The 22,425-nt window shown below is 43.8% G+C and overlaps 1 protein-coding gene across 2 annotated transcripts in view; it reads right to left on the bottom strand.

Moving 5' to 3' along the window:
- SLC30A10 (solute carrier family 30 member 10) overlaps positions 1-22,425 on the bottom strand; it is a 40,197-nt gene that overhangs the window by 13,999 nt on the left and 3,773 nt on the right. Inside the window, exons 1-2 of one of the 2 annotated variants that reach the window (XM_067729723.1) lie at positions 5,893-6,676; positions 5,137-5,214 (exon numbers count right to left, since the gene is read on the bottom strand). In XM_067729723.1, coding sequence (XP_067585824.1) covers positions 5,137-5,214; positions 5,893-6,538 — 724 coding nt within the window. In that variant the 5' untranslated portion in view covers positions 6,539-6,676. Of the gene's footprint in view, positions 1-5,136; positions 5,215-5,892; positions 6,677-22,425 lie in introns of those variants that run through there. The other variant, XM_067729724.1, reaches the window with a different exon arrangement.

Below are 22,425 nucleotides of genomic sequence, written 5' to 3'. Positions count from 1 at the left end.
CCACTTCGGAAGTTTTCGGTCATGATACAGAAAGCATGTAATTCTAAGGAAGGTCTAAGTGTCCAGGTGTTTGTTGGACACAGACTGAACTGGGAGTTAGTGAATGGAGCAGAGATTTGTTAGGATTATAAAGTATAAACACAAAGTTTTTTCTTTACAGAAAGCAACATCAGAATCTTTCTTTCCAAAGTATGGTTTGCAGACCAGAAGCACCAACATCACCTAGAAGCTTCTGAGAAAGGCAGAATCTCAGGCTCCACCTCCAATCTATTGAATCGATTCTGCTTTTTTTTTTTTTTTTTTTGCCGTACGGGGGCCTCTCACTGTTGTGGGCTCTCCCGCTGCAGAGCACAGGCTCCGGACGCGCAGGCTCAGCGGCCATGGCTCACGGGCCCAGCCTCTCCGCGGCATGTGGGATCTTCCCGGACCGGGGCACGAACCCGTGTGCCCTGCATCGGCAGGCGGACTCTCTACCACTGCACCACCAGGGAAGCCCCGATTCTGCATTTTAATAAGATCCCCAGGTGACTGAAATGCACATAAAAGTTTTCAAGGCGCTGCTCTAGAAGAAAGTATACGGATTAACCCTCCATGTATCCCAGATTCACTCAGTAGAATTAATAATCATCCAAAATACTAACAACTCACTCATGGCTGCAACTGAATAGTTTCACTTAGAAGAGGCTACTTCCTCCTGGCAGCACTTCTAAGATTCTGAGTAGCATCATAGGTCGAATGGCATTTTGTAAACACACTAAATGTAGTTTGTGGCAACCTCCCCCCACCACCAAAAAAATACAAGAATAAAAAGAATCCCCACATCTCCTTCTGGCTGAGTGTTTACTTATGGTAATAGGGTCCCGATTCAATAAATACATTAAGTAGTCCCATTTTTAAATTCTGTGCCCCCTTTCTTCCCACCCCACCCCCTAGGGGGGCTTCTTACTCCCCAGTTCTTGTCCTCAGCCAAAAAGAGAAACTCAACATGTTCCCAAGAGTTGGTCTCTACAGCTTGTTTCTCCAGGAGGAACTGAAGATCAAAGCTCTAACCTTCTCCAGGACGGTACAAAATACTACCATAAAAATATGAAGACCAAACATTTCCTATATGCCCTCGACATCATTTTCACAGCCTGAGACCATCTGTTATGCTCTTTTTCATGGATGTCAGCCGCGTTTCCTCCATTAGACTATAAGTAACAGAAGGTGAGGGTCGCACCCTGCATTTCCTTTGTTTGTATTTTAGCACTGGAGGCATACAATCTAGGCACTCGAAAAAAAACAGTTTTCTGGTTGGTCAGTCATAACTCCCACGACATAGAGTGCCTTCTGCCTTTTACTTAATTATAATAACTGTAATGCTAGCTAACATCTATGCACCAGACATTGTTGTATGTTGCATGTATTTACACATTAAGTCCTCTTAAGGACTCTCTAAAGTGGTTACTCTCTCCACTCTACAAATGAGGAAGCTGAGGCACAGAGTAGCTTAGTAACTTATCCAAGAGCACACAGCTACAAAGTGTTCGTGTGGGGATATAAATCTCTATAGTATGACTAGAGAACCACTGGGCATCCTGCCCCATCAAAGTCCTACATTCCAGTTTCAAGTTCTCCTTCTGAGAAATCTCACTACCGGACCCTAAGAATTATATAAAAGAGTGTTCAAACTTATTTTTCACATAATCCACAGTAAGAATCTTATTTTGCATCCTAGCCCAGGCACAAACACACACTGAAACAAATGTTTCTCGAAAAAACAAAACCTATCCTGACATGGGACTTATTACTATTTTCTATTCTATTTCATTCAGTTCTAGTTAGTTTTCAAAATGCTGATCATACTTTACTAAATTGATTTTACAACCCAAACTATCGTGACCTTCAGTCTGAAAAACTGCTTACAGCTTCATTTCACTAAATTCCTGAGATATTGCGGTGTGTTTTCTGGCCTTCCGTGCAAAGATGGTCATGATCTTCTGGGGACCTCAGTCCACTGGCAGGGCTCTGGATAAGTGCGTCAGTAACTTCCAGAGGGAGGATTATTCCCTGTGACGAGAAATCTCAAGAAAGGCTTCTCGAGACATGGGCAAGACTCTGAAGAGGAGACAGGCTTCAAAAGGCAATAGTCCCAGGCAGAGAAACTCAGAGAAAAGGTGTTCCAAGCAGAGAACTCAAAGGAGGCTGCAGAAGAGGATGTGCTTGTCAGGCAACATGGGAGACGGGTGCACTACATTTAGAGTCACAGACCTGACAGTCTCTGTGAGTCATGGATCTTGTGAAAGTCAACCTCTCTGAGCGGCAAGATTCTCACTGGTGAAATGGGAATAAGAATAGCATCTGCCTCACTTCTCGAAGAGGCCAGTTCTGAAGAGGACGTGATACTAGAAAAAAATGTGTATAAACATCTAACGAAAACATAGCCGGTGTGTGTGTGTGTGTGTGTGTGTGTGTGTGTTAGGATAAACTGTTGAAATACTGCCGTGATTTGCTTTTTGCTATTAACTGTCAGGATCATAGAATAACAGAGTCAGTAGAACGCTTGGAAATTAATATGACCTAATCTGGAGCTCTGAAACTTGTTAGTGACTCAACTATCTTGAATACATTTGTGTTGCATGTTGCCATCTCAAAGGCTTTCAGGGATAATGTCTTATTATCATGCTAGTCAAAAGATGTTTTATTTGTTATTTCTATGTCTAGCTGAAATTTGAGTCACTTACTAGGCATATATAATTTATAATAAAAATAAAATGTAGAAATTTAAAAAAAATAGAGGACGTGAAACAACGTCTGAAAACCCACTGAGAAGTAAGTGCATAGAACTGATGGGAAGGCAATTCATTACGTGAATCCTCTGTGCTGTTCCCATCAGTCATGTATCTCTCACAACAACACAGAGATGTCAGCACTGCTATTATCTCCCTTATGTAGATAAGGAAACTGAAGGTCCAAGAGGGAACATTACTTGCCCAAGGTCACATAGCTAGTGGAAGGCAGAGACAGAACTCAAACCAGATCCGCCTGCCTAAGCCCTCCTCACCCCACTATATGTATGTCTTAAATGGTGGTGAGACAGGCTGGGACCTGGGACCCTTTGCTGCAGTACTTGCACCTGGACAAACGTCTCCTTGAGCAGCAAAATCAACAAGCTCATTTGTATGAGGCATCTTTAAAAAAAAAGGCTCACAGATACAGAGAACAGATTGGTGGTAGACAGAGGTGGTGGAGGGGTGGGCAAAATGGGTGAATGGAGTCAAAAGGTACAAACTTCCAGTTATAAGATAAATAAGTCATGGAGATGCCATGGACATCAGGGTGACTATAATGATGAACCTAGTGGCAGGGCAGGAATAAAGACATAGACATAGAGCATTGACTTGAGGACACCGGGTGTGGAGGGGGAAGCTGGGACGAAGTGAGAGAGTGGCATGGACATATATACACTACCAAATGTAAAACAGATAGCTGGTGGGAAGCAGCCGCATAGCACAGGGAGATCAGCTCGGTGCTTTGTGACCACCTAGAGGGGTGGGATAGGGAGGGTGGGAGGGAGACGCAAAAGGGAGGAGATATGGGGATATATGTGTATGTATAGCTGATTCACTTTGTTATAAAGCAGAAACTAACACAGTGTTGTGAAGCAATTATACTCCAATAAATGTGTATTAAAAATAATAATAAATAAAATAAGAAAAAAAATAATCCTGTACCATATATTTGAAAGTTGCCAAGAGAGTAGATCTTAAAAGTTCTCATTATGAGAAAAAAAAATTGTTACTGTGCATAATGATGGGTGTTAACCAGACACTGTTATTCATGTATTTATAGTTATACTGTGGTGATCATTTCACAATACATACAAAGATCGAATCATTATGTTGTACACCTGAAATTAGTGTTATATGCCAATACTATCTCAATTAAAGAAAGAATAAAAAAACAGAATGTGCTTTGAAAAGGTGAAGTGCTATGATGGTGAACTCCATCTTAAAAACCCATTAAATATATATATAGAATATATATGTTATTAATATATATTATATATGTAATATATATTAATAACATATATATTCTATATATTTATATTTAAACTGAACCTAAAAAAAAGGATAAACTAAAGGATTATGAGTTTTCATCACAGCTCCTCTTTCCAAAAAGATTCACCACCATGTTTTTTAGGAATTCCCCTGTTGCAGTTAAATTTTTTTAACTAATTCATTTAGAAATTTTTAGGAGCTCATGTGCTGCTGTCGTTCTTTTCTGATTTTCCCTCCAGATTCATTCTGGGTATCACTTTGTAAAACAGATGTGAGATTCTCAGAAATGAAGGCATTTCCTGCATTATTTTTTTTCTTTGTATTATTTACCTCTAAGCCCCACTTCAGGCTTCCTCAAACCATCTAAAGGTAAAGGGCTGCATAACTTTTGTTGAGATTCTCCATCAGGTTGGGAATTGGGCTTTCGTGAATCGCTCTGAAGCAAAATCTGTGCCCAAGAAGTTGGAAAGGGGAGATGTACTGTACCATGTTGGTGTCTGGTGAGAAACCCACTTTTGAACTCCCAGGGCTCAACTTTGCCCTGGGTTTGTGACCTTGAGCGCATGGTAGGAGGGATGCAAGTGATGTGCCTTCCTCTGTCTCCCCAGAACCCCTTCTTTAGACCTTGAGGTGGAAACTCAACTGAACCAACAGACCATCTCAGGAGCAGTTTTCTGACCAAAATAAGTGAGGCAATGAGGGTCAGTCAGCAAGGTCACTTGGGGCGTAACCTTGGATAGGTCCCACCTACTCTCTTCCAACCTTTATCAAAATGATATCCAATTCAAACAGGCTGCATTTTATGTTAGCAATATCCACGGGCGGGCAAAATCAAGCAGTAGCATGCCAGGGATCTGTGAGACTCTGGAGCAGGCAGCGTGAGCATGGGCCTAAGTGGAGCAAGGATAAATCATTAGCAACTCTGACTCCCCCAGAATCGATGCCGTGATTAGGCAAGAGATCTAGGTAATAGTCTCTGCATGTAACCTGCCTACTTTCTAACACACCTATGAAAAGGCAAACAGAAAGGAAGAGTCCAGCCCAGTCCATGCGTAACACTGAAAAGGATTTCAGCTTGACCCCAGGTCAATCCTACCTCTGATATTCAGGGCTTCGGACTTCTTCTCCTTTTTCATAGTCTCTTCTGGTTCATTCTGCGTAGTCAGGGAATCACCTGCATTCAAAGAAGAAACCTTGTGTTGTGTATAAGTTCTACAAACAAAAAGAACCAATGGACTCAGAAAAACGTTTCATTATTTTCAAAGCCCACTACCTCATCAGCCCCCCCACCTCTCCAAACACACAGCCCAGAGTGGCACATTTTGGCCTTTAAATCAGCCTTGTGATTCACCTTTGGACTTCCTTCACACTTTCATTCAAGTTCAAACAAACAAACAAACAAACAAAGAGGCAGTGGGAATCCACCCCCAACCCCAAACCCATAACTCCCAGGGGGATGGACGGATGGGCAAAGGGGGAAGGAGAAAAACAAAGTGCAGATAGTATCCAATGGAGGAGGGAGAGGTGGGGAGTGCTATCTGCTGCCCAATAATAATAACTGATTTCCGAGAGAATCAATACTCCTATACAAAGAAAATAGGGGAAGGGGAAAAAGAAGCAAAGGGGGCCCGAGGACCCAGGAGGAAAAAGAAAAGAAATCGGGGGAATACGTTCAGTTAGCGGCACAGACTTAAAGCCGGCCGGCAGAGGAAATAGTTGTGGTTTTTGTGTTTTTGTGTTTTTTTGTTTTTAAAGCAGACAGGTAAAAAGAGGGCGTGGGGCGAGGAAGAAGGGACCGGGCGCGCGGGGGAGGGAAGGGCAACGCTGTCCAGAAGATGCAACCGAAAGGCACCTGCTACGTTGGAGAACACGGTCGCCCCCTTCTCGTCCTTCCTGTCCACCGAGGCCACACGGAGGGTCACGGCCGAGTCGCGGCCGGGGGCTGGCAGGGTGGCGGCGTGCCAGCGGCCCTCAGCGCCTTGGGGACCCGGGAAGACGCCGCGAGGGCCGCCCCCGGCCGCCGGTTGCTGTTGCCGCTTCTGTTGGCGGCGGCGGCGGCGGCGGCCGCAGCAGGCGAACCAGGCGGCGCAGTCCCGGAAGATGAGCAGCCCTACCACGTTGACGGCCAGCCCCAGGGCGCCCACGATGAGCACCAGCTCGGGGTCATCGATGCGCTCGGGCCGGGCCAGGCGCAGCACGGCCTCCACGAAGATGGTGAAGCAGAGCGCGGTAAGGAAGACGGCGTTGCCGAGCGCGCCCACCACCTCGGCGCGGGCGTAGCCGTAGGTGGCGCTCAGGCTCCCGCGGGGGCGCCGGGCGATGTAGCCGGCGCTCAGCCCCACGCACAGCGAGATCAGGTCCGACAGCATGTTGAAGGAGTCGGACAGCAGCGCGATGGAGTTGCCCAGGTAGCCCGACACCAGCTCGGCCACGAAGAAGGCGATGGTGAGCACGAGCATGAAGAGCAGCCTGCACGTTTTGCCCGAGTAGCGGCCCATCCCTGCCCGGCCGATCGTCCCGCCGCCACAGGTGGGGGCGCGGTGCCCTGGACTCCGCCGTGGCCTGGTCCCCGCCTCCCGGGCCGCCCTGCCCGCCGGCACCCGGGCTTCTTATAAGGCGGAGGCGGAGGCAGATCGGCCCCGGTCCCCGCACGACCAGAGTCTAAAGGAAGGGCCGGGCGGCCGTATCTAAGGGACCTTTCGCCGCCTCCCCGACCCCTGCCCCTCCCTCGCGGCTCGGCCTCCCTTGATACGTGGCCACGGGCCAGTGTCTGTCCTTCTAAGGACGAAAGTGGGCAGAGAGGAAAGCTGCCGAAAAGAGGGGGCGTGCCTGGATGGCACCCGTCACAGACACCCCCTAAACACAAGTGGTATTCACCCGACGACCCCTTTTCTCCAGTCCCTCCAATCATCTGTGCCGTGACTGTTGGCTTTTAGTGATAAGGACCTTGACTGCTGCGGGGTGTGTTCGCAGTGGTGGACGTGAACACCTTCGCGTACGTGCCCAGACACCGATTCATTACAGATTCCCTAATAAGCTGGGAGCACCGACCCGTCCCACCCTGCCCTTCTGGGTGCTTCCTGCCTTGCATTTTGCGAAGTTGGAGCTGATTGCTCACTTGGCACTCCCACTCCAACACCACACATGGTGTAGCTATTTTATCCTCTCTTCTTGCTCACAGCCTTCATAAAGGGCACACTATCGCTTCTGTCACCCCCTCATGGCCCAGCATCACCCCTGTCCGCCTTTAGGAACTTGGCTCACAAGGTCACCTTCCAGAGGTGAACTGCAGGCAGCCCTGGGGGAGAGCTCAGATCACACTTCTGTGAGCCTGGCACTCCCTCCCAGCTCTCAGAAATGCAGTTTCTCTGTCATAGGTGCAGGTCCCTTGGCCACCAAAAAAAACAAGGCTGGCCTCCTCTGTGTACTTGTCTCCGTTCTCCATTGGAGAGAATATTCTCCTCTCCCCCATGGGTCCCTCCCAGCATGACCTGATAGAGTTCAGTGACTGACCTACGTGAAGGCTTATTCCAAATAGAGCCTTTCTGTTGACAACAGGCTGTGTTCCAAGTAAACGTCACCCAGAAAAGGACTGTCTCCAGGACTCGGGGAAAAACCAAGGATCGTGGTCCTTGAAGATGGGTGTTTGCTCTTGGTCAGTTCAGGGAGCGGGGTGGAGGAACCTTGCAGGTTTCTTTATTGGTTTGTTTTGGTTTTATACTCTTGTCTCATTCCGAAAAAGATCTGAGGGTGAAGTCTGATGATCTCTCTTCTCCCTCCCCCATTCCCAACCCCTGAACTTTAACCATTCCTAAAAAAACACATCTGCTTTTGGCTTGGAGATGAATAAAAATGTCTCACTCCAAAACAGCCACAGAATCCATTCAGGGAACATTCTAATTCTAGTCCCATTCATTGCCTTAGCCTTGTAAAGCATGATCTTGTCTTTTAATGGTCCCCAAGGGTCCTTAACAAGATGCAAAAACTTCTTGGATCGGAGGGTTCCACCTTATACAAGATGAGCCTCGAAATTCTGGGACCCTGTGAGGCATTCCCTTCCCACCTCCAGGAAAATACCCCTACACTGAGAACTTGAGGAAATTGATCATTTAAAGTCTTCTCTAGGGACTTCCCTGGAGGTCCAGTGGTTAAGACTCCGTGCTACCAATGCAGGGGACACGGGTTCGATCACTGGTCAGGGATCTAAGATTCCGCATGCCCCATGGCGCGGCCAAAAATAAAGTTAAAAAATAAAAAAAAAAAAACACCACCGTTATTTCAAAAATAAATCAATAACTAAAGTCTTCTTCAAAAATTAGTATTAAAATGATCAAAAACTAAAAAGCAGTAAAGATATATAGGCTGATGAAAGTTTTGAGGCTGAATGGTCTTGCACAAGGTTCCTTAATTGTCTGGGCCTGTTGTCACTACTGTAAAATGAGGGTAATCATAGTGCCCTCTCATAAGGTTGTGAGGATTGAAGGGGTTAATAGGTGTAAAGTGATTAGAACAGTGCTATTGTAACAGATTATAATAGTAAGCACTCAATAAATGTTAACTGCTTATTTAAAAAAAAAAAGCAGCAGCAGACAGGAAGAAAAAGAAGGTGTGGGATGAAGAAGAGAGTGGGCAAGAGAAGGGAAGAACGAAGTGGTCCAAAGGGCCACATGATAGTATTAATATTAGTATTAATATTAGTAATACAGCATGTGTAACAAAATTGCTATTGAGCCACAGATGACACACTCTAATACAAGAAGAAGCTATGCCCAAGTACTGCAGACTATGAAACCCCTGAGACGTGTAACCTATGACAGAAAGCCAAGCAGTCAAAATAAGAGAGAAAGGCCTTTCGGAGATCACTTGACAGCGTTAACACAGTGCCCGCTGATTGCATTTCTCTGTCATTCACAACTGCAAGAAAAACCTGAGAACGGCAGAAATATATCACTTGTGTCTGTTGCCCAGTCATTCTCCTAACCAAAGGCATATAAGAAGAATTATGTCATTGCCCCGGGAGGGCAGTCAGTGGAACTAGAAAGCCAGCGACTGAGGAAGCGTAGTGCCCTGCCCAGGGCCTAGTTCCTGACTTCAAGGAAGTCTAAAGACTAAGAGTGTCAACCAAAAGCACTTAAGGAAAATGTTCTGATATATATAGTTGTGTGTATATGTATATACATACATGTTGCTGTGTGTACATATATATATAGTTGTGTGTAAATATACATATATATAGTTTGTGTGTGTGTATGTATACATACACATCTACATATATATAGGTTATACATATATAATCTAAATTAATTGCCAAAAATTTAGACTTCGTCTTATAGTTACTATGAATTATGAGGTTTCGGTAGCTTTTTTTTTTTTAATTTTTATTGGAGTATAGTTGATTTACAATGTTGTGTTAGTTTCAGGCATATAGCCAGTGAATCAGTTATATATATACATATATCCACTCTTTTTTCTTTAGATTCTTTTCCCATATAGGCCATTAAAGAGTATTAAATAGAGTTCCCTCTGCTATACAGTAGGTCCTTATTAGTTATCTATTTTATATATAGTAGTGTGTATATGTCAATTCCAATCTCCCAGTTTTTCCCTCCCCCCAACCCCCTGATAACTATGTTTGTTTTCTACATCTGTAACTCTATTTCTGTTTTGTAAAGTTCATTTGTACCATTTTTTAAAATTCCACATATAAGCAATATCATATGATATTTGTCTTTCTCTGTCTGACTTACTTCACTCAGTATGCCAATCTCTAGGTCCATCCATGTTGCTGCAAATGGCATTATTTCGTTCTTCTTTATGGCTGAGTAATATTCCATGGTATATATGTACCACATCTTCTTTATCCATTCCTCTGTTGATGGACATTTAGGTTGCTTCCATGTCTTGGCTATTGTAAATAGTGCTGTAATGAACATTGGGGTGCATGTATCTTTTTGAATTATGGTTTTCTCCAGATATCTGCTTAGGAGTGGGAGCTTTTGGTTATTGAGCTCTGACTCTTTGCCTAGCCCTTGTGCTGAGTACTTTATAGTCATTATCTCATTTCATCCTCACAACAGCCCCATAAAATAAGTACAGGAAGACTTCAGAGATACTGTGGGTTCGGTTCCAGATGACCCCAATGACGGCCAATGAAGCGAATATCACAATAAAGTGAGTCACACAGAATTTATGGTTTCCCAGTGTATTTAAAAGCTATGTTTACACTATACTGTGGTCTATTAAGTGTACAATAATAGCATTATGTCTAAAAATGCAATGTACATAACTTGATTAAAAATACTTTCTTGCTAAAAATGCTAACCATCACCTGAGCCTTCAGTGAGTCATAGCAGTAACATAAAGATCACTGATCACAGATCACCAAAACAAATATAATAATAATGAAAAAATTGGAAATATTGTAAGAACTTTCAAAATGTGACACAGAGACACGAAGTGAGAAAATGCTATTGGAAAAATGGCCCCAATAGACTTACTCGATGCAGGGTTGCCACAAACCATCGATTTGTAAAACACACAATATCTGTCTACCAAGCACAATTAACCAAAGCACAAAAAAAAAAAAAAAAAAATGAGGCATGCCTGTACTACTTTATAGGTGAGGAACCTAAAGCCCAAAGATTTTAAGTAACTTGGGCTTCCCTGGTAGCGCAGTGGTTGAGAGTCCGCCTGCCGATGCAGGGGACGCGGGTTCGTGCGCCGGTCCAGGAAGATCCCACGTGCCGCGGAGCGGCTGGGCCCGTGAGCCATGGCCGCTGAGCCTGCGCGTGCGGAGCCTGTGCTCCACAATGGGAGAGGCCACAACAGTGAGAGGCCCGCGTACCGCAAAAGAAACCAAAAAAAACAAACAAAAAACCTCTTTGCTGCTACACATCTAAGCCATATCCTGTAATATGTCATATCTATAATAAAGTTGGTGTTATGTTCAACTATCATCTGTCTCTTAGCTATCAATTGCTTCCAAACCTAGGAGAGTAAGAAAGGGGTATTCTTAATTAGTACCTAAAGCCCTAACATACTGGTGAGTCGGCAGGAGCCTTGAGAAGGATAAAGGTGAGAATCTAGAGGCCAAACTAACACATGGAGATTGAGGCTTCTGGTGAGGCCAGGGCAGGCGCTGTTAAGTTTCAGGTCTCCAGTAAGTGTGAGCCAGGCAGGATTTTGACCTTGGCAAATGAAAGCAGCTTCCTGCCTACAGAAGAATGGTTGTTGTTATAGATGTTTTAATAGGCCTTTGAGAGCATGAGTTTTGAAGACTGTTTTCTTACTGTGTGCTTCAGTCTTACTGTACAAAGAAAGTGAGAGAGAGAGTAGTTTGCTCTCAAAAACAAGGACATTGCACCACAGGAAGAGAGTTTTCTTCAGGCTAGACAAATGCAGAAAAGAAAAGGAGATGCACATCTATCTAAATCTACTTAAAGAGGGGATTAGATTAGATCAGACTGGGAACTTGGAACCAAAGATATCTTTCAGAGACAGGAAGCAAGATTTCAGACGGCTGATTGGCATCTAGGAATGCACCTCACCACTCCCAGAGGGAACCAGATGCAGGGACCTATTAAAAGTCATCCTCTTAGAACAGACTTAGGGTTGCCAAGGGGTGGAGGGGAGGGATGGACTGGGAGTTGGGGATTAGCAGATGCAAACTATTATATATAGGATGGATAAACAAGGTCCCACTGTATATCACAGGGAACTATATTCAATATCCTGCGATAAACCATAATGGAAAAGAATACGAAAAAGAATGTAAATATATGTATAACTGAATCACTTTGCTGCAGTAGCAACTAACACAATACTGTAAATCAACTATACTTCAATAAAATAAATTTTAAAAAAATTTAAAGAAAGAGTCAATAGTCTTAACAAAAAAGGCATCCTCTTAAAGCTATGATACCATCTGAAATAAAAGCAACTGGGGAATACAGCAATTGTCCCACATCTGCCCCATTGTCATATGCTGGGGATCTGTGTGAATGGGGATGATGCCCACCCACTGTGGAAGTGGATGAAAGTCCAGCCCAAGGGGAGGGGCATGCTGGGAAATGCCATCAAATGGAACTTCACCAAGTTCCTCATTGACAAGAACGGCTGTGTGGTGAAGCGATACGGCCCCATGGAAGAGACCCTGGTGATAGAGAAGGACCTGCCGTGCTACCTCCAGCTCCACAAGTGTGCTCCCCCGACCCGAGCCTGCCACCTGTGCCCCTCAGAGCCTTCCACCCGGTGTCCATGATGGTCTGCCTGAAAACCAGCCCCTGGTGGGGCAGACCCAAGAACCCGGCGTGCACCCCTGCCAGAGGAAGGTTCCTCAGCCCGGCTCACGGCTTGGCAACCCCACCCCCTGCTGCCTGTGGGAATAAAACACACAATACAAATTGGAAAAAAAAAACAAAAAGGCCCTTTCTCTGTTTCTTTATTTCATAGATCTTCAGGGTGGGGATGGAGGGGAGACGCCTTAAGGAGCTGCACCCGAGAAGCCTCATTTGCCCTGGGCCCTGAATAAGATGACAAGATCCTGAACGTGAAGCTGATGCCCTATGAGATGAGACGGTAGGGGTTTGGGGAGCAGCGAATGATTTTGTATGTGGAAATGACGTGAACTATAGCTGGAGGGCAGACTGTGCAGATTGTTTTTTCCAAAGATGCCCACAACCATATCTCCTATTCCACAGGGAGACCTTGATGCTTCTATCCAGAAGCGTGTCTGAGGGCTTGATTCTCCTTCCGTCTTGTCACTTGCCTGTAACCCATACAATCTGAGGTCGGGCCAGAAAAGGCATTGAGGTGTTTACCTTGTTTGATGGAACACTCATGTTTGAAACCTGACCCACCGTGGACGATGTCCTGAGGCCACGCTGTGTGAGGAAACCAAGCCCCACAGCAAGGGCATGTGTAGGGGTCCAGTCAGCAGTCCTAGACGTTGAGACCTCCCAGCCCAGGAGCCAGACATATGATGACGCAGCCTCTCACCATCACCTCGCTACCCCCAGCCTTTGAATCTCCCCAGCCGAAGCCTCAGACATCGTGAAGCAGACAAGCTGTTCCCACTATGTCCCTTCCCAATTCTGGCCCAGAAAATCGTGAGTATCATCAGACGATTGTTGTTTTACTCTTTTATGCCACTATTTGTGGTGGTTTGTTATACAGTAACCAGAACAGGGAACCACCATGTAAAGACCAACAGAGCTATACCAAAGCTGCTACACAATTTGGAGCTATCTGAGAGGAGAAGCCAGGAAGATTAGCATAGAATATTTAAGGTGTCATTAGATGTCCTTCAAAGCAAAACAGTTATCGTGGATGTGGCGGTTTGCCTGTGTTCTGTTGGACAGGTCAAAAACAGACAGAGCTAGGACACCAAGGTCAGGGAGAAGGAGGATGAGACGTACTGCAGGGGATCAGGCAAGAACATAGAAGTGTGAGTCCAGGCCTGGCTTAGACTTTCGGTTTATCTGGAAAATGCTTTTCAAGTGAGATGATCCAACTCAGAGAGGTGAGAGTTGACAAGATCTGTTTGGACAACAGTTAACAGTTGCTTTTGGCAAATCCATAAACACTGAATTCATTTCCCTCACTGTGATAAGAAAAAAATCTATGTTGGAAAAATAAATGTCTGGCCCAGAAAACAAGGACCAAGTAAAAGGAAAAATGTCCAACAAAAACACTAGCCTCATGTGGGGTAGAGAAGGAAAGAGAACAACTTTAAGAACTTATTAAGCCACGAAACCATGAACAACTCAACTTAGCCTTCCTGAGAGAAAAGCACAAGAGGAACAAAAGCACGAGAAGCCCCTCCTACGCTTCAGAAGATTCAGCAGGAAGATCCACTCTGCAAAGCCTGAGGCAATCAAAGGCTGTGGGCAGACAATCTCTGGAAGGTCGGAAAGCAGCAGCACGAACAACAGGATGAGCTTCCAATATTTCAAAACAGCTTCAGCTCAGAAATCCATGGAGACTGACCCTCAGGCTGAAACAAACATGCGAGTGAGCGAGAGGCTTCCTCAGGAGGCAGGAGTCACAGGCCTGAGCAGCTCTGCAGCTGGAGACGGCAGCAGCAAATCTCTGAGGCCCAGGATTAATAAGAGCCCACTCACAGGAGAGTGAGTGTAGACGGAGCGGAAGTAGGCACTCAAGATGGAAATGGAATTCAGGAGTTGGCTTACTTGCATTCCTTCCTTCCTCCCTTCCTTCCTCCCTCCCTCTCTCCCTCCTTCCTTCCTCCCTTTCTTCCTCCCTCCCTTCCCTCCCTCGATCCCCCCTCCCTCCCCCACCTCCTTCCTCCCTCTCTCCCTCCTTCCCCCTCCCTTCCTCCCTCCCTTCCTCCCTTCCTCCTTCCCTCCCTTCCTCCCTCCCTCTCTCCCTTCCTCCCTCCCTCCTTCCCTCCCTTCCTCCTTCCCTCCCTTCCTTCCTTCCTTCCTTCCTTCTATCTCTCTCTCATACACACACACACACACACACACACACACACACACACACACACACACACACACACTGACTAGGAAGGAAAAGTGCTACAAGTAAAATCTGGAGCCCACGATGTCATTGCTGCAAATTTCTAAACTCTGCAAGTAGACAGGGAATATTTTAAATGTCGCTCCCTGAAAAAGGATGCAGTGGGTTTACCAGATACAAAAATCTTGGTATCATTATTAACCTCCTGTTGTGAGGTCTGTGCCAGCAGAGCCAAGTCTGCTGACACATACCAACCCACATCTTAGAGAGGCAGAAACCAAGAAGACTCCATCTTCTTTCACCCTTTCACCCTCATTCACCCTTTCCTCTGACATCCCTGAGCCTCTGCTATGATCCCTGTAAGTAGTAATGAGGGCCTGGCTCATACTAAGTGCTGAGTTCTGGGAACATAAATTTACCTCTATTAACTGCTTTAGCTCTGGGATAATATTATGTGGTTCTGTCAAACTTTTTGGACGCTTCAAAAAGTGTGGCAGGAAATTAAGAAAATACTCAGAGGCCAGAAATGAAGTGAAAGCCCAAATCCAGAAAGGTGAGTTGAAGCCGGAATCCAACTTAAGGATATCTGTCCAATAAAGACAAAAGCTCCAGCCTTGGATTTTAATAGCCACGTGACCAGGTATGGCATAAGAGACAAAAGTTAGATCCATGCAAGATGAGATCAGAGATTCCCCTCATAAAGGTAAATCCTTTGGTGAAAGTTTGAATCAAAACAAAGCAAATGATAAAATAAACAAAAACCCACTACCTCAAAGAAGACAGCATGAAAACTTGCATGTTTCAGCCTTGGTTTTGGGTGGAGAGAAAAACATCCCCTATGGGAAGTTGGAACGGTACTGTGGCCTTCATGTGGGAATGAAGTCTAAATTCTCACAATAATAATAATAATAATAGTCCTCAAGCAAAGAATTTTTAAAGTGCTCACAAGTTGGTAATGGCTTCAGGGACCCGATGAAAAGAAATGCAAATCTTCCGTGGAAAAATATACTTACAATCTATTCCTCAAAGAATCCCCTCAAAGAAAGTTCCACTGATCACGAGTTTACAATACAAAATTATGAAACACACAAAACATGAAGAAGCAAACCACTTTGAGAGAGGCAGGGAAAATAATAAACAGCAGAATCAGACATTCAAAAGTTGCAGATGTTGAGAATATCAGTTACAGAATATAAACTGAGTATATTTAATATACAGGAATAAAGGAAGGCAAAGAAAATATAAATAAAGATCAAGGCACTATAAATGAAAAATATATTAGTTGAAACTGAAAACTCAATACAAGTCATACCTACTCCTCCTAGCCAGGGTGTTATCAGTGAAGGCCTGGTGGGGAGCCTGAACTCCCAGTCCTGCCCAGCAGTGATGAAGTACCCCTCTTCCTCAGGGGGTCAACAAATTCCAAGTGGGAAACCTGAATTTCCACTTCCATCTTACAATAACAAAGCAGCACCCCCCTCCTCCCACCAGCACCATGTCAGAGAAGGCCTGCTCAAACAGAAAATTTAAATAAGATCCACAGTCTCGTAATACCCCAAACATCCAGGATTCGTTTGAAAATCTTTCATCATACCGAAAACCAGGGAAATCTCAACTTAAGTGAGAAAGGTCACCAGTGCTGAGATGACACAGATGTTAGAATTATCTGATGAGGACTTTAAAGTAGCCATTATAAAAATACTTCCACAAGCAATTGCAAACACAATTGAAAGAAATCAAAAAGTAGAAAGTCTCAGCAAAGAAATAGAAGATGTAAAGAAGAATCAAATGGAAATTTTAAGACTGAAAAATACAATAACCGAAATTTTAAATTTCAATGAGGAAGTCCCTGGCAGTCCAGTGGTTAGGACTCCATGCTCTCACTGTCGAGGGTCTGGGTTCAATCCCTGGTCAGGAAGCTAAAATCCCACATGCTGCGCAGCATGACCGAAGAAACCTCCATGAATTGGCTCAACAGCAGAATGGAGAAGATAGAGAAAAAAATCAGTGAACTTGAAGATAGAATAACAGAAAGTTCCCTATCTGAGCAACAGAGAGAAAATAGGTGGGAAAATGAATAGGAGCTTCCAGGTCGTTGAACACATCAGGATGCCGGGATGGTGGTGTACTCAGAGAGAGCTTGGGAGCTCCACACCCCTTAAATGTAAATGGTCTAAATATACCAATTAAAAGGCATAAGATTGGCAGAGAGACTAAAAAAATACACCCAACTACCTTCATAGCATGGAATAGTCACCAGTAAAAAGAAACCAACTACTGATACACAGAACAACTGGGATGGACCTTAAGGGCATTATACTGAAAGGAAAAAGCCAATTTCAAAGGTCACATATGTATGATTCCATTTATATAGCATTCCTGATATTAGAAGATTATAAAGATGGAAAGAGTGGTTTCAAGGGCATAGAGATGGGGAGTGAGGATATGGAATTATGGGTATGATTATAAAAGGGTAGCATGGGGGATAACTTTGTGGTGATGTAATCATTCTGCATCTTGATTTTGGGAGTGGTTACACAAATCTACACATGTGGTAAAATGTCATAGAACTATATACACACATTGCACCAATGTCAATTTCTGAATAAGTGCAGGTACATCTAAAGAACTACCTAAACTACCTAGAATGCAACACAGAACAACAAAAAGTAGAAAATATGAAAAACAGTTTACAAGACATGGAGGACAGAGTAAGAAGATCTAAAATTATCTAACTACTGTTGCAGAAGGAGAAATGGGGCAGAGGCAAAACTAGAAAAGATCATATCTGAAAATCTTCCAGAATGTATAAAAGCTATAAATGCTTAGATTTGCGAAATGTGACAATTCTCAGGGGGGATAAATAAAAAGAAATTCACATTTGGAAATATTGTAGCAAAACTGAAGAACACCAAAGGCAAAGAGAAGATCTCTAAAAGGCGGTGAACTTATCCAACCTTGGATGTTCTGATGGAATGACATCTAGTCCAGTGGAAAACAATCCAGATTAACACTACTGAAGGGATCATGACTCTCCCAGGCCTGAGAATGAACTCAGAGGAAGTTCCCAAACTGAGGAAGATTTGGTGTTTTGTGATTTTGTTTTGATTTATCCTTGATCTGGACTTTAAGTTAATAATCAGGGGCTTTGATTTCTTCAGATAGAAAGTCATAAGGTCAAATATATTTAATTTTGAATTTTAATTTTTCCCTTATAATTTGATATTAACAGGGGATTCATGTTATTTAAATTTGGGGCATTTTTATGTTATTGACATTGAATTATTAGACTATCTTGATGCTATCATTTCATGTCACTGTGTAATCTCTAATGAGCAATAATGAACATTTTGGGGGCTTCAGAGTTCAGTTAACTTACATATTTTCTGTTCTAACCCATTTTAGCCGTTGAGGGGATGGGTATCAAAATCGCTTAACACTGGTCACAAGGAAAATACCCACAGGAAACAGTGGTTATTGCAGGGGATGCAGGCCTTGTGAATACTGACAGCAATACTATCCTGATAACTGTCTATCTAGCTCTTCAAGGGGAGCCCCCAGTGAAGAATACATAAAGCTGGAGAGTATTGGGAGGAGATCGTACCTCTGGTCTTGTGTTTCCATGAGGGGAACACCACGTAGGCTCTTACTGACCCCCTCATTCCCTCTCCAACCTCCTTGTGAGAAGTCACTCCTGGGGTGGGAAGGTCTTCTCTCATTGGTGGGCTTAGCATTCCCTCTCCAACCTCCATGTGAGAAGTCACTCCTGGGGTGGGAAGGTCTTCTCTCATTGGTGGGCTTAGTGAAAGGAATAGAAGTTTGGTTCAGCCCTCCCGTGCTTTACACTTTGAACTACCTGTCCTCGGAGTGTCCATTCTCTCTGCTCCTGGGTCCAACTCTGTGCCCCCCGTTGTTGAGCTCGGCCCCAAAGAAGATGGGTATGTTTACTGCTGAGATAAGTATAATATTAGGAAGCATTGTGGGACTTCCAAGGTCTATCCTCCAATTCAGTTTTTTCAAAAACAGAGCTACAATTTTTATCGCCATCTGACTATCTTTGATCCCTTAGTTCTCAGCTCTAGACTCATGAGTAGACATTACTTATTGGCCTCATAAAGTCCCAACAATGTCATCAATCAACTCTGGTCAGGAGCTGTAGAGCTGGTTACCAGCTCCCCTATTTTCTCTCCTGCAAAATCTCATGGTGGTTTCTTCAGGTTAATAATTCGACAGAAAACAGGTGGTCTGTCCAGGCAGTTCCTCCTTCAACCTGACTTCCTGGCTGCTCTCCTATAAGGATCCAACCTCTAGTTCTCATTGGCCTGAGTCAAGGATCTTTTTTTTTTCTCCAATGTCTATTGGGCTGATACATTTCTAGTGTTGTCAAGGCAGATAAAGAACAAGACCACAGATACAGTTCATCGAAAATCACTTCCCTCAAAATTCTCTCAAGACACCTTCTCAGATGTAGACAACAAATAGCAGGACACAGATGTTGGAAGACATTCTTCTAAGAAAGAGGAGTCTCTAGATATCATTGCCTCTTATAAAAAATGATGACAAAACTAGTCTATGTCATAATCATCAGAGGGAGTTATACAAAATGTTTTATATAAATCTCAATGACTACTGTCTCCACAAAAGAGCAAGGAGGAGGCAAAAAATAACAAATACATTCTTTATATCTTGTAAGCATCTGACCAAAAGAAAAAAAAATAATAAGCTTACTTCTACCCCACTTTCCTGGAAAATTAAGCCTCTCAGTAAGGAAAATAGGAATATCTAACTAGGCAGAACTGCAGGAGAACGTTTAAAAGGCAAACCATCTTATGGCAGAAAAGAGGCGTGGAAATGCAAAGTCTCGGTTCTAACATCAGTTTGGGGTTAACTATAAAACACTTCATGTCTCGGTTTCTCCATTCGTAACTGGTAAATATGTGACTTGGAAATACGAGCTACATCTGCATTATTTTAATGAGTGATATGTTGACATGTTAATACCATTACAACCGTTTAAAATATCTAATCTTTAACAGTTGAAAAATACAAGTAACGCCCTTCTACAAAGTGCTATCTTGAGCACTGAAGATGAGGAATGTAACATTTACGACAGCCCTTAGAAAAATAATGCATCATGAAGGTATTATTATTTATCAAAAGAAAAGCATGGAGATTCTTTAAAATAGGTGTAATGATACCTGAGATGAGGCTCATAATGATTAAGTGTCTTCTGCAGGGTCAGACCCAGGGAAAGAGGGAAGAAGTTCCAGAACCTGTATTTTCCAGTTACAGTCCCTGCTCCAGCTGGTTCACCCCACTAAAGATGCTACTAACCTGTCATCAGGAAGACATGTGTTTTGTGAGGTGTTTCAGGAATGGCGATGGATCTGTATGGACCATACGTATGACTAACAGCAAACCGTTGTGTGTGTTGGCCCGGGATGAGGTCAGCTGCCAGTCCGTGGATGTGAAGTAGGCAAGGACCTGTCCACAGAGGGATCTTGCTAACATTTCCTTTTTCCTTGTCCCTTCAGCCCTTGGACACTCACTACCAACCACCACCACCAAGTGTCATGTTGAGCCGTTTATACACGCTATATCCTTTCATCCTCACAACATCCTTAGGAGATAGATAATTCCCCACTTTACAGATCAAGAAACTGAGGTTTAATAAGTTGAAGTAACTTTCTGGAGGTCATTTAGCTAGTGGAATTAGGATCAATTTGTGATGTATTAATTTGCACTTTTTGACATGCAATCTTGTGATTATTTCCAAATAAGTTTTCACTGTCCATGATTTTTTTTTTCTTTCTTTGGTCAAGCAGAGTAGGTTTTATAATTAAACCTTCTAAGTCTTTGTTCTCTACCATTAACTCGCTGCATGATTGTGGTCCTGACTCTGTTTCTGTTTTCTTATCTGAAAATGTAGAAATAGCAAGTATTCTTTCTCGCTAATCATTTCAGAAAACATATAATGCTCCAAACGTATGTGATATGCTGCTGTGATTATTCTCCCTAGACTTTCACAGCACTTGACAACTCACAGATGTCAAGAAAGACTTGGTTTTCATTAAGATTTAACTCAGGTGTCAGACAGAGTGGCCTCTGCATATTAGAAAAATATGTCTGAGAACAGGGAACTGGTTTCTTTATCTTCCTTTTTAAATTTCGGTTGAATTTATTTCACAAACATGAAACAGGGACTTCCCTGGTGGTGCAGTGGTTAAGAATCCGCCTGCCAATGCAGGGGACACAGGTTCGATCCCTGGTCCAGGAAAATCCCACATGCCGTGGAGCAACTAAGCCCGTGAGCCACAACTACTGAGCCTGCGCTCTAGAGCCCGCGTGCCACAACTACTGAAGCCCGTGTGCCTAGAGCCCACGAGCCACAACTACTGAGCCTGCGCTCTAGGGCCCGCGTGCCACAACTACTGAAGCCCCTGCGCCTAGAGCCCGCAAGCCACAGCTACTGAAGCCCACGCGCCTAGAGCCTGTGCTCTGCAACAAGAAAAGCCACCGCAGTGAGAAGCCCGCGCACCGCAACAAAGAGTAACCCCCACTCACTGCAACTAGAGAAATCCTGCACGCAGCAATGAAGACCCAAAGCAGCCAGAAAAAAAAAAAAAAATTACTTATTATTTTTTTAAAAAACCATGAAACGGCACATATTTTTCAGTCTTCCTTGAATCTTTCTTACTCGTTCCCTATAACTGACCCAGAACCCGGTCCCTGGGCAGCAAGAGACGTGAGGGGGTACGCAAGCTGGCATGAACGTACAGAAAGAGACATAAGAGCACCTGCTCTGGAATAGATGCTGTGATCTGTGGTGTGTGTGTGTATACTTACCACTGAGTGCCCCTGTGGAACTGAACTGTTCAAAACGCTTGGAAAACAACAGTGAGTGTCAGATACGGACGAACGAGAAAGTAACAGCTTCTGGGAATTAAGCATCATGCTTCATAAAACTGTTTAATAATTATTGCAAACGCCCAATCATTGCAATCCTGCCTCTGAAGTAGAAAGAGTACTCAGGGAACCAATATCTAGAAAGCCTTCTTCCCCTTTCTGGTTTGAAAAGCCGCCTTCACTTGTGAAGTTTCTGATCTCTGACTTACTCCGCGACTTGCTGCCGGGAGAGAGGCAGCCAATTCCCCCACCACCACCCCCAACCTTGCCTCTCCTAAACCCTCGGATCCCTTCCTACTTTGCTTGTCTCTAGATAAAATCTGCTCTAAAAGGAAAACGAGTTACTTTCAGTATCTACAGGACTGTCCGTGTAAAATATTCCCATTAGGCTATAGCACTGAGTCAACGAGAAGCTTGTGAGAGCAGCTAATCAGAAGCCTGTTAAAAGCCACCCCAGCAACAAACTTTGCTGATTACTGGGCTGGCACTGCCTCTAGCAGGTTGGCTGGGGAAATGTAATGCCACAAAGGTGGTGAGAGAGAGAGAAAGAGAAAGACAGGGAGGGAGAGGGAAAGAAAACATTTTGGAAACCAAACAAAATTAACATAAATAAATACACAGGAAAGGTATTTTGTTAAAAAAATTTTTTAAATACAAACAGATATTTTAGATCTAAATTGTTGTACACGGCAAGCCTATCCAGGACAGAGCTGCACGAAATTACCTTTGGTTTAAAATAAAAGCCAATGTACAGCACAGTATTTGTTCAAATGCAAGTCAAGGGCAAAGAGAGTTCTTTCCATTAAATTTTAAAGAGAACTCAAGCCTGAAAAATAATCAAAAAGAAAATGCAAACAGAAAAGATAATGTGAAAGTCAAGGTAAATTTAATAAAGTAAACAAGGAGTAGGAAAAATGCAAACAAAGCAAGTTTCGTCCCTCAATCTAGAGAAAGAAGGTAGTGGGTGCCCCGTATTTCCTAGGATCTGAATCGACATGTT

The sequence above is a fragment of the Pseudorca crassidens genome, chromosome 2, assembly GCF_039906515.1.
Source record: "Pseudorca crassidens isolate mPseCra1 chromosome 2, mPseCra1.hap1, whole genome shotgun sequence".
Classification (NCBI taxonomy): Eukaryota; Metazoa; Chordata; class Mammalia; order Artiodactyla; family Delphinidae; genus Pseudorca; species Pseudorca crassidens.
This window is presented reverse-complemented; position numbering and strand designations above follow the sequence as displayed.